This window comes from Gastrolobium bilobum, unplaced genomic scaffold, assembly GCF_033153095.1.
Source record: "Gastrolobium bilobum isolate Gb01-03AN ecotype WA unplaced genomic scaffold, APGP_CSIRO_Gbil_v1 utg64140, whole genome shotgun sequence".
Classification (NCBI taxonomy): domain Eukaryota; kingdom Viridiplantae; phylum Streptophyta; class Magnoliopsida; order Fabales; family Fabaceae; genus Gastrolobium; species Gastrolobium bilobum.
This window is the reverse complement of record NW_026899894.1, coordinates 92,365-104,790: the sequence shown is the minus strand read 5'-3', so window position 1 is coordinate 104,790 and position 12,426 is coordinate 92,365. Positions and strand designations below refer to the sequence as shown.

General features: G+C 30.1%; 2 protein-coding genes across 2 annotated transcripts; one reads left to right on the top strand and one right to left on the bottom strand.

Annotated features, from left to right (window-relative positions):
- Positions 1–612, top strand: LOC133294113 (zinc-finger homeodomain protein 3-like). Its single transcript, XM_061492770.1, has one exon. It carries the CDS (start codon positions 1–3, stop codon positions 610–612), a length of 612 nt encoding a protein of 203 aa, XP_061348754.1.
- Positions 613–5,360: 4,748 nt separating this feature from the next.
- Positions 5,361–9,664, bottom strand: LOC133294111 (peroxidase 47-like). Its single transcript, XM_061492768.1, has 4 exons — positions 9,416–9,664; positions 7,223–7,411; positions 6,935–7,097; positions 5,361–5,885 (listed from the first exon to the last, which is right to left on the bottom strand). Exons 1-4 carry the CDS (start codon positions 9,662–9,664, stop codon positions 5,506–5,508), a joined length of 981 nt encoding a protein of 326 aa, XP_061348752.1. The 3' UTR covers positions 5,361–5,505.
- Positions 9,665–12,426: the final 2,762 nt, after the last annotated feature.

Sequence of the window (12,426 nt, the reverse complement as noted above, 5' to 3'; positions counted from 1 at the left end):
ATGGAGTCTAACAATTTTCATGTTGACAAGAAGCCAGAGAAAAAGGTAATAAGATACAAGGAATGTCTCAAGAACCATGCAGCTGCAATTGGTGGCAATGCAACTGATGGGTGTGGTGAGTTCTTGCCTGTTGGTGAAGAAGGAACCCTTGAGGCTCTCAAGTGTTCAGCTTGCATTTGTCACAGAAACTTTCACAGAAAAGAGATAGATTCTGATTCTAATTGCCCTTCTCAGCATTATGTTCTTTCACTGATTCCTGATACTACTACTCAGACAAATCCCATTTTGGCTCATTTATTTCCCAACAAAAGTGGGTCAATTAGTCCTTCTGATCATTCTGATGAGAAGGACTATGAAGATGGGATTAAGAAGGATGAAAATTCAACTGAGAAGGGGAAGAAGAGAATCAGAACCAAGTTCACACAAGAACAGAAGGAGAAGTTGCTGTGTTTTGCAGAAAAGGCAGGGTGGAGGATACAGAAGCTAGATGAATCTGTAGTGCAGAAGTTTTGCAAAGAGATTGGAATCAAGAGAAGAGTCCTCAAAGTGTGGATGCAAAATAACAAGAACACTTTTGCCAAGAGAAATCTCTCTACTAGCTTGCTAGGATGAGGCAATTTCTTTTCTTTAAGTTGTTATTGTTTAAGGTTGGTTTAGTTTTCTCCTTTGTTTTACTAAACTATCTTTCCTATTTTGTTTCGTTTATTTAACTTTCAGAGTATTTGTATATTTTAATATTTTTGGGTCATGTGTCCTTGATCCTTCTTTGTTTAATTTCGTGAGAATGATGTAATGTGGTTTAGTTTGGGTGCAAAAGAGTTGGCTATGTTCACATCAATCTACAGATTTAGTTGTCTTGTGTCAATTTCTTGATTGTTATTAATCGACTGAGGAAAATTTATTTGCTGTACAGCATTCGCTAATGTTGAGATGCAGCATACATGGCTTGTTGAGGAGGGTCTTGCAGAACACGTACATGTTAGAATGGTGACTAAAACCCCTTTCTTTCAAGAAAATATGTAACCATAACCATTGTTGTGAAACCGGCCCCATCTGAAACCTGACGTCAAGCATTGGACTGATCATGCATCGGATTCGGTCAAATTCATTCAAAACTCAGCTAAATTCGGTTAAAACCGGTGACCTGGTCGGGTCATGCATTTATATATATAAAAAAAAATCCAAAAATTAAAATTGTTTCATCTTGTCAGAAAAAAAATATAAAACTTTTTTTAATTTTTTTTGTAATTTTATTTACTAATATACTCTTATACAACAACATCAAATTTTAGCTTCCAAATACTGAAGCAATTTGCGGAACAATAAATTAAGAGACTATGACATATGTTAATGTAAATGAATTTGAAAAATATGAGTTCAATGTCATTGAGAGGAATGCATATGGAAATTCTGAGTTGCAATTTAAATTGACACAGTAATAACGTACATTTTCATTTATTTGTACTTCATGAACTTGTAAAAGTTGTTTGATTGGGTAATTTTTTAGCTTATTTAGTGAATCTTGTTTAACTCATTTTAGATATGAGAATATACATAGTGAATCTTGTTTAACTCATTTTAGATATGAAATATATATATGAAAAAAATATTTCTCATTTTAAATGACATAAAGTTATGTCATTTTAAGAGAGAGATAGATACATAATAATAATTTTTATTTAAAATTTAAATTTAAAAAAAAATCAACCACTTTCTCTCTCATGATTTTCATTTCTTGTGTCTATCTCTCTCCTAAAATGACATAACTTGTGTCATTTTAAATGACAAACATCAAACCCATATATATACATACACAGGTCAATCGATCTAATCAATGATCCAGAGATACCCGAGATACCTGAGTTGGTACCCGGGTCGGGTTCAATAACACTGCTCAGAACAGAATAGAAGGGAGCATTATTTTCTGTTATTTATTCCTTAATATAAGTTTTGATTGAAGACTGTAGAATATGAATTTTCTAACGTTGAAATAACAGGGGACAACCAACTATGATGCACGGACACGGGACACGGGACACAACACGGACACGGGACACAACACGACACGACGACACGTTAATTCTAAAAAATGTCATATTTCGACACGTTGGGACATATTTTGATATTAAATAAATTTTTTAATATATATAATATAATTTATATTTAATACATATAAGAGTCCATAATAAGTCATATAACCAATCAAATATTTAAATTTCATAACATAAATATAAATATAAATAATTTTTCGTATTTTGTTAATTTCTCGTGTCAAATTTTATAACAGAAAAAAATTAATTTATAAATTATTTCTCTTATATTTAGCTAACAAAATAAAATTAGAATTTTAAAAAAAAAACGTGTCCGAGCGTTGATCGCGTGTCAGAAAAAGTTGACTGCGTGTCAGAAAAATGTGTCAGAACGTGTCAGAGAGTTGACTGCGTGTCCTCAAATATTGACCCCATGTCGGATGTGTGTCCGAGCATGTCCGTGTCGGACACGTGTCCGACACGCAAATTTTCCAATTTGGAGCGTGTCCGTGCTTTCCGGAGAGCCAGTGTTATATAATTCATACCTCGTATTTGTTGTTATATCAAATTATATAGCTCTTTAAGGGACATGTTATATTTATAAATTTTTTTGTTTATAAATTCTTACAAACTACACTATGGTCTCCCGCGAAAACACTGGTTACACGATGTTCTCCCGAAAAAACATAGTGTAATTTGTAAAAATTTTCAAAAAAAATTTGTAAACGGATCCATCCCCTTCTTTAAAATAGAATAGTTTAAGTATTGTTATTTTGTTTCAAAGGTTGCAAAGGCCAAAGGGTTTATTTTACCAAAAAACTTGAGTAGCAGACTAGAACTGATAAAAATAAAATAATAGATGGTACTGGGAAGGTGAGTAGTCTTTATGCGTTTGGATAGTTTTATTTTATTTTATTTTAGAAAAGATATTTTTTTTTAAAAATTCTTTTGAGTAATTTTATACATCTCGATAATAATTTTTTAAAAAGAATATTTTTTTTTTAAAAAATTTGAAATATTACTTATTTATAAAAATCAGGATTCCTTATTTAAAAAAAAAAAACAGAAGTTAACCTCAATCCCACTCGATCCACCCCACTAATCCACTATCAATAGTTATAACTATTATCACATATCCTTTTTAATAATTATATATATTAAAATTATCCCGTATAATTTTGGTATATAATTTTTTTATTTTGGTAAACATTTTTGCATATAATTTGAAAAAAGGCTGTACTGTCCTCTTAATTCCTCATCTCTTATATATTAGATTTTTTTTTATATAAATTATCTAAACCTCTCAATACTATATCAATATTAGTTACTTTATATATTAAATTTCAAAAAATAGAAAGAAAAAAAACTTTGCATAAACAAAAACTAGATAGTGAATTTGTGAAATTTACTCAATTATTTTTAGAAAAAAAGATGTACTCATGTTTAGGATCGTTTCTCTTACGGTCCCCGAACATGTTGCTCCTTCCTAAAAATAGAAAACAAAAGGGATTAAATGAGAAATATAAGAAAAGGGAAGGGTTTAAGGGTACCTTTTTTTATCAAAAAAGGAAAAGGACCACAAACAAATTTGATAGTCTCGGACTATTTTAAAAATTTCCCATGTTTAGATACGTAAACAACCACGTGTCATATATTGACACATAGGCGGCAACATCTGTATTTAATATTAAAAATGGAGAGAGAATCATTCCGTGAAGAGATTAAAAGCTTTAATAGTGATTAAGTTCTATCTCGGAATTAATTTCATAATTGATTGAAAGAGTTAAAATTTATGAGAATACTGAGAAAAAAATTTAAATTTTTTTGCATCTAGTTCTCTCTCTTTGGAAAAATATTTGTCATTTTAAGAATACAACTTTGTGTCATTTTTAATTAAACTACGTCGTTTTAATGTGTATTGAAGAGAGAAAATATAAAAAGTCACCAAATACATATCAAAACGACATAATTTTATTAAAAATGGCACAAAATTGTGTATTTTAAAAGGGAAAAGTATTTCTCCAGTCACCGGAGATAAAATTATCTCCAGTGAGGTCAGAACGACGTCGTTTTGTGTTATAAGATTAAAATTTTTTAAAGACAAAGACTAATATAACTCCGAAATATATTATAATTACAAAAAATCTTGATTTCCGTCCCAAAACGACGTCGTTTTGAGCTCACTAGAGATAATTTTATCTCTGGTGACTAGAGAAATCTTTTACTCATTTTAAAATGACAAATAATTTTATCTTTTTTTCCTCTCTTTTTTATGAATTATCTAGGTGTGGGGCTTCCAGTATAACAATTTTAAAATTTTATTGTGTTTAGAAGAGAGAAAAGGTAACAATTGTTTCTTTTATTTAATTTTTTGGTGTTTAAAATCATTAATTTAAATCTAATTGAATAGCGAAAAAAAATTAAAATAATAGGCAATATAACTGTCCCCTACAGTAAAAACGTAGATAAATATTGTACCAAAAAAAACGTAGATAAATAGTGTCCTCGTTGAAGGTTTCGGCTGCCAATAGATAGGGATAAAAGTGGTTTTATTTATGAAACTGCGCAACAATAAGGTCATACAATACTTAGGTTTTAGTTACATTTCATTGATTCGTAGTTCAAGGTGTGATGAAAAAATTGCTAGATCTTGCTGAGTGGAAAAACAATATTGGTCGGGCGCACGCGCAGAAAGAAATTAACTTTTGTAATTTGATGAGCCCTATAATAGAATGCAGATCTCCACCGGTAAGATTAATGTTAAGCTTAGAGCTTAGGATACCAATTGTAAAAAGAGGGATTAAAATACAATTAGGTTTTAATTATGATTATCTTAGGTACTAATTGATGTTTCCATGATCATTGTATGGCGTAGAAAAGCACACAGCAATTGATACCTAGCTAGTATGTTCATTATTATAATAAAAGGGTGACTGGTGGATTTTATTGGCGGCTAATCTTGGTTTCTTCCTTTATTTTCGGCATACGATGATATGATTAATGTTACCAATTACTCGCTGATTATTAAAACAGATTATAATAAGATTCTCATCAATGCAATTATATATAAGGACAACCAAATTATTTGGTTAAGTCAAAGCCCAAATCTCTTTCAAAGTCTTAAATGTTATAAATTTTCAAGCCCAATAATGTGAAAAGGCCAACAATGACAACTCTTGTCTGTTATTCCCTATGTCCATTTACATCTTTATTGTCATCAACATCAATTGTATTATTGTATTTTATCAATGTGAACATCAGAATAAAATCTTAAATGTAACACCTAGATAACACAGAAATATAGAGTAGATATATTGATATTGTACTGTAAATATAAATACACCCGACGAAAACAATTTAAAGCAAACCATACACATTAATTTATATAATATGCATATAATGTACGTTTAAACTATAACGGCAAGCTTTGAGAGTTTGCCATAAAAGATAAAACAATAACAAGCCCGCAATTCATTCAGTTTATTTTGCGGCAATTTTCTCGTACTTCACCCTTGGAATCTTCTTTGACATCAAGAAGGCCCATCTTCACCATTGCTTGTTGGAAATCAAAGAAGAACATGGCTTGGTTGAATGCATAAGCATTCACAGTGTTCCTGGTTTTGGGGCTAGTGTACAGTGTTTGGTCTGAAGTAAGAACCCCATTCTTCCTCATCAAAGCATTGAAATAAAGGTTATCAAAATCGTTCCTCGTGGCATCGAATGGCTGCTCTGCGTTGTCGCCAGAACTGCATGTTTTGGACAGTGTCTTGCCAAAATCTGTATCCAAAGTTGGATCAACTTGGCTCAATCGGTTCTTGAAAGAAGCACACCTTGCCACTCCTAGTGTATGAGCCCCTGCATATATAATCCAAGTGCCCAACATCATATTTGTACACTTTTGGTTTATTTGTATGCATCTTGGATATGAAAGTTTGGCAAAACATATATATTTTTTTTTTTTGAATACATTGAGAATGGAACACATCACCAACTATCCACTATTCACCTCCCTCACCACTAGACTAGTGACTTATTTTACCTTTAAGATGTACACATTTTTTTGAGTAAATACTCTTTTCGGTCCTCAGCAAATTTTACGATGTTCGTTTTAGTCCCTGACAAATAAAAAGGCTATTCGTGATCCCTGAGAAATTCAAAGTGGACCTATTTTAGTCTTTTTGAGGGATTAATGTGGGTCTTTTTTGAATTTGTTAGGGACCACGATTTCAAATAAATTGGTCCGTTTTGAATTTTTCAGAGACTACGAATAGTCTTTTTATTTGCTAGGGATTAAAGCGGATTTCGTGAAATTTGCTAAGGACCAAAAAGAATATTCACTCTAATTTTTTTGGGTACAATGATGTACACATATTTTACATCAATAACAAATGAGGTGGTATAAGTTGAAAGCTTGTAAGTGATCTCTATATTAATTGTTTTATAATAGGCTTTTCTAATACACCCATATACATAAGGGTACATCGGACTTAAAAAGTTTCACAATTAAATACTTATTATAAGAATGGAGGGATGAATATTAAACTCATGACTATTTAATCACAAATTCTTTATACCATGTATTATGGTCAATTTAACCAAACAACTTAATTAAGCCTATAAGTGATGTTTATATTAATAATTTTATATTAAAATTCTCTAACAATATGTTAATACAATTATATGAGTATCTTAGATTATGCTCAAGTAAATTTATACTATTCAAAGCAATTACTAAGGAAATTCTATAAAACGTGTATGTTAAACTAGGAAAAGAATCAAACTATAAAGTTAACCAAATCGATCGGGTATTGAATTCTTATTAATTTAGAAATATGTTTACTATGAATTTATACAACAGAAAAAGGTAGCATAACACTTATAATTGTAGGCATGTGCTTACGTACCAGAGAGAGCCACCATCTCTTGTGCAGAAAAGCCATGTTTCCCGAACAAATTAATGAGCTCAGAAGCATTGAAGGTAGGGAATGGCAAATTGATAGTGTCCTCAATTTTAGACCTTCTTCCATCTTTTCTTCCTTTAGGTATGTCATACACTGGACCTCCAGCCTGTTCAGAATATTATCAATTTCAAGCAAACTTACATCAATAATCACTAATTCGTTACACCAGAAAAAAGAAGGGAGAATGAGTTATATTTATATACATAGAAAACAATAGCCTCAATATCTTACAAAGAAAACTGCATCTCTGGCAGCCATAGCAAGAATATCAGCGCATGAAACCATGCCAGGGCATTGTCTTTCAAGCTCTTCTTTGATGTCATCTATGATTTTGAAGCCTCTGAGGCTCAAATTTGCTGGTGAATCCTTTTCTGCTGTATTATCCTTAGTGGAGTCAATCAGAACTGACCCATCACATCCCTAGTGGACAAAAATAAACAATTTTGATGTACCAGGTACTGTGTATAGTGCTATATAATTTAGAAAATGCATGCAACTATTTAGGTGAGTCTGTCCTTGTTGAAAGATCTTCACAACATCTTTCGGTGGTGAACATTTTAGCGACAAGAAATAGTTGAGTGACCACTTTCACGTATTGGCGACTCACGTTCTAAGAAATAATAATATATTACTGAATACAGTTGAAAGAATAAACATATCTGCACTTTATCTTTACTAATTTTATGACAGACTCATTTGAGAAAAGTTACAGTGAAACTAATGTGTAATTTAACGGCTCAAGTTAAACTTTATGAAGAATTTGTGATAATAAAATTTGTGTAAATATTACTATTATAATTGAAAGTATGAGGGTGGAACAGTGGAAGGCAAATTAAAGGTTATGTTTCAAACAAATATTATAATATCTTATATGTAACTATAAATAAAAACATAACATTTCTTATAAGTCATAAGTCATAACCAATCAGGAACTACATATGATATATTGCAAATACAATTAAAAATAATACAATCATATTTCTAAACGGAGTAGGTGAACTATCATCAATAAGCTAAGCTAACCCAACCGTAATAAATGAGTCTAACGTCTCAACCCAATAATAAAATATATTACGAATACAATAAAATCATATTTTCCTTATTTCAGGGGAGCCCATATGGACTAAGCTATACCAATTATAGAAAGTGGGCTTAATACCATATTTCAACTTAACACTTTAAGATTTTGGGTTCATGAATTTCCCTATTTATATCAAGTACTTCACTTAGTCTATTAATAATGTGAGATTTCATCACACTTGAATATCTCAATAATTTTCAGCTCAAGTGCGTGTGAATGACTATGCAAAGTATATATATATATATATATATGAGAGAGTTATATTTACAAATTTTTTGTTTACAAACTCTTACAAACTACACTATGTACTTTCGGGAATACATAGTGTAATTTGCAAAAATTTATAAAAAAAGTTTGTAAAGGGATCTTCCCCATATTTATATATGGGAAATATGTGTATTCTTTTAAAGGACATACACTTAGATCATTTTATAAGAGAGGTAGACACAAAGAGATGAGATCTACATTTTTATTTTATTTGTCTTTATATTTTTTTAGTGGAACTCACACCTCTTGTGTCTACCTCTCTCCTAAAATGATCTAAGTGTGTATCTTTTAAAAGGACACACCACACTTTTCCATATAAATATATATATATATATATATATATGGGGCAGGATCATCTTACACCGGTGTAAGAATGATAAGTCTTACACCAAATCATAACCATTGATTTTGTGTATCTAACGGTTAAGATTTATTATGTCTCTCTCATTAATTAATTTTTAATTCCCAATAAATCTCAACCATTGGATGCACGAAAATCAATGGTTAAAATTTGGTGTAAGATTTATTATTTTTACACCGGTGTAAGTTGATCCTATCCCTATATATATATATATATATATATATATATATATATATATATATATATATATATATATATATATATGGGCTTTCGATTCATCATGCAACATGATTATATATATTTTTCCTACAAAGAAAAGACAAGTTAAATAATAATAAAAAAAAGTTGAAAAGGCACACTATTCAATGGCTTTACGTTGTCTTTAGTAGTTGCATGACACCAATTTTGTACATGCAATATGATTCTTATTTATCCCTATATATATATATATATATATATATATATATATATATATATATATATATATATATATATAATTGTTATGTTGTAGGAAGTTGTTTATATCATGTCATAGATAGATCGAAACTCGTGCCTCAAACTTTTTTATTTTTTAAAAATGATTGGACCCACCTTTGATGTCTCTACAGGAAAACACAAATTTTTCCTGTCACATGATATCCATAATCCCCTATATATATATATATATATATATATATATATATATATATTTTTGAGAGAGAGAGAGAGAGAGAACCTCTATGAAGCAGTCATGGAAGTGCATTCTAAGAAGGCCAGCTGCTAGGGTGGGATCATCCTGCAAAGCTCTGTTGACAATGTTCTTAACAACAGGTTCAAGAAAAGGGCAACTCATCAAGTAGTAGTTCATGTTTAAACCATCTGCTCCGTATCTGAAACCGCATGCCATCACCTCGATTAGCAAAAACACTGTCAGCAAAGTAGCCATGACCATCTTCAATGGCTTCACAGGTGATTTGTACACCATCTTTACCAAGCACAGGTAATCGTATATATATGTGCTGTACTGTACTTAGAGTGAGGAATGAAGTTGGTTTGTGATATGATATGAGGCCCAAAATTTAACAACTTTATATAGTGGAGAAAAGTTGGCAAACTGCAAAGTGGGGTGACGGCAATATATACATAGGGATAATTTTATATCAGTATGAATTATATTTTCAATATTGTTTATTAATCTACTTCATATCTATCTAATTGCTCTAGTTTTTTAATTACGTGAATCAATGAATATAAGTAAATTAATGATATAAGAATGAGTGTATCGGTATAAAAATAATCTATATATATATATATATAAAGATGCAAATGATTGAAAAATGAGTTGGCCAAAAATTAAATAAGAAAATTCAAAAGGAAAAATAAAGTTGAAGGTAGTGGTATATACTTTATCGTTTAGCCCTGCACCATATATATATATGTTTTCTCGAATCCTACCTAATCGCAATGGTCAACATATATGGATTAATAAAACTAAATATTCATATTGATTGCATGTAAGTTGACACATAAGGAATTTCACATTTGGTGACTGTCGAATGTGTATTAGCCAGATCAAGATATACACACACAACCAATGTAGAATTCTGTAAAATGATGAAAACCTTTGAAAGACGTTGAAACTCAGAATCAACACAAGATGAGGTGGAAAAAAGGGACGAGTAGAAAACTGATAAGAGTCCTCACCGAATAAAAGGAAGGAAATATGGGATAAAAATATGTTTAATCTAGTTTTTGGAGAACCGAGAATGCACATAATTCAACTTAATATTAAAAAAGAAATCGAAACTGACCGAACTCCAGACAAGTTCATCATATATATAGAAGTTTTCATATCATTTAATGATAAATTAGATTTTTAGATATTTAAAGTATAATTCTTAAAGGACTAAAATTGATGGAAGGTATATCTTTATAAAATTTAAAAATGATTTTACTCAATTATTCTTATACTTTTAACTTATTTGAGTTTTAATCCCTATTATTTATTTTTTATTGTTTAATTTCTTGTATTTTTACTTGTTTCTGTTTTGCTTTTTTAAGGATAAATATCTTAATAAGTGGATATTATAAGGTTCTACCAAAAATAAAAAGTAGAAATAATATAAGGAAACAATTCTTCATGGGAGATAAAAAGGTGATACCTTAATGAGTAAAAATTATAAGGATTTAAACCTAAAAAATGGAAAATATAAGATTAATACTTTAATTATATAATAACAAGAACTAAGATTATGAATTTAAATGGATGAATATACCAAAAATAAAAATTATAAATTATAATGACCAAATGAATATCAAAATTTTATCTATACCCTCAATTTTATACCACAGCCAAAGTGGTTAGGAACGTGTATTGTAATGAAAGCTAAAGAGGTCAACAATTCAAAACTTAAATACTAAAATTTAAATTGTCAAATAAGTTGTGTTTTGACGTGGAAAGCAATAACTAGATTAATTATAAGTAATTAAGCACGTGGTAATTAAAATGTCTAAATGCTATAGTTAATGGAATCAAAGCACTAGCATAACCATTAACCCTTTCAATAAATATCACCTTTTTTTTATATTACAATGTTTCATTATACTTTTCAGGTATTGGATTAATCATTTCTAATTGTAGCTACGCTCTATCTCTTGCTTAATTCCCTCAAATTCTTATACTTATCACCTAAATCATTCTATCACTCCCTTTGGCCTCATAAAATAATATTCCATCGCCTAATTTGTCAAATCTTATACTGTCAACTTCAAAAATTAAAGTGGGAATTAGAATGGAAATTGAATGCTTTGAATCAAATGATCATTTGTTCCAGGGTGTTTGCTTAGTAATATAATTAATCAATTTTATTATATTTCATTGTACTTTTATATTTGATAAGAAACTAAATGGAATGAAATTATAATTATGCAATGAGAATATATTTAAGAAAATAAACAAGTATCAATTCATTCGATTTAATAAGAAATAACTATTCTCATTTCTTTATAAAAGAATGGTGAATTCTGCTCTTGTGAAATCAAAGTATAGAATGGAACAGTCATTTTATAACTTAGTTAAATTAAATGAAGAAATGCTCATTCCGAAAAATAGAAGCAATACTAAAATTATGTATTTAACTTCGATAGCTATGTTAGAGATATATAAAACTATTAATATAGCCTCACCAAACATCTTAAGTATTTGGGTTGAATTTATTTTTTACATAGTATCAAAGTCTCGGTGTCACGATTTCGATCACCACCACCAAGGTAGTTAAAAATGAAATTTTACGTAAAAATGAAAGGAGAATAAAAAATCGTAAAACGTAAAATTATAACGTAAAAAATCCTAACAAATCGTAAAAACTTAAAAGCGCTTCGAATATGTTAAAACCATTTTGGTGGAAAAAAAAACAAAAAGTTGTAGTGATAAATCGAGATTTTAACTACCATGCTCACCACTCCCGTTTAATTATTAATTAATTAATCTTGTGAAGTTTCTTAACACAGGTAGGCTGCCGCTGGTGTATTATCCACCATTCATGCCCAATTGATTCTCGTGTGGGAGGTAAGTTAGAGATATATAAAATCATTAATGTAGTCTTACTCAACAACTTAACCTTTTGAGTACAGGTGGCAAAACGGGTTGGCTCGCCCCGCCTCTTGAATATGGGTTGAAAAGTCCAACCCGCCCTTTTTTATGATGGATTGGCGGGTCAACTCTCCTAAAAAATAAAATAAAAAATA

Excerpts from the sequence above, each read along its gene's own strand:
- LOC133294113 (XM_061492770.1), top strand. The coding sequence starts at position 1 with ATGGAGTCTAACAATTTTCATGTTGACAAGAAGCCAGAGAAAAAGGTA.
- LOC133294111 (XM_061492768.1), bottom strand. The coding sequence starts at position 9,664 with ATGGTGTACAAATCACCTGTGAAGCCATTGAAGATGGTCATGGCTACT. Across the intron at positions 7,412-9,415 it reads TCCATGACTGCTTCATAGAG|GGATGTGATGGGTCAGTTCT; the intron begins GTTCTCTCTCTC and ends TTTGTCCACTAG. Across the intron at positions 7,098-7,222 it reads CCAGAGATGCAGTTTTCTTT|GCTGGAGGTCCAGTGTATGA; the intron begins GTAAGATATTGA and ends TATTCTGAACAG.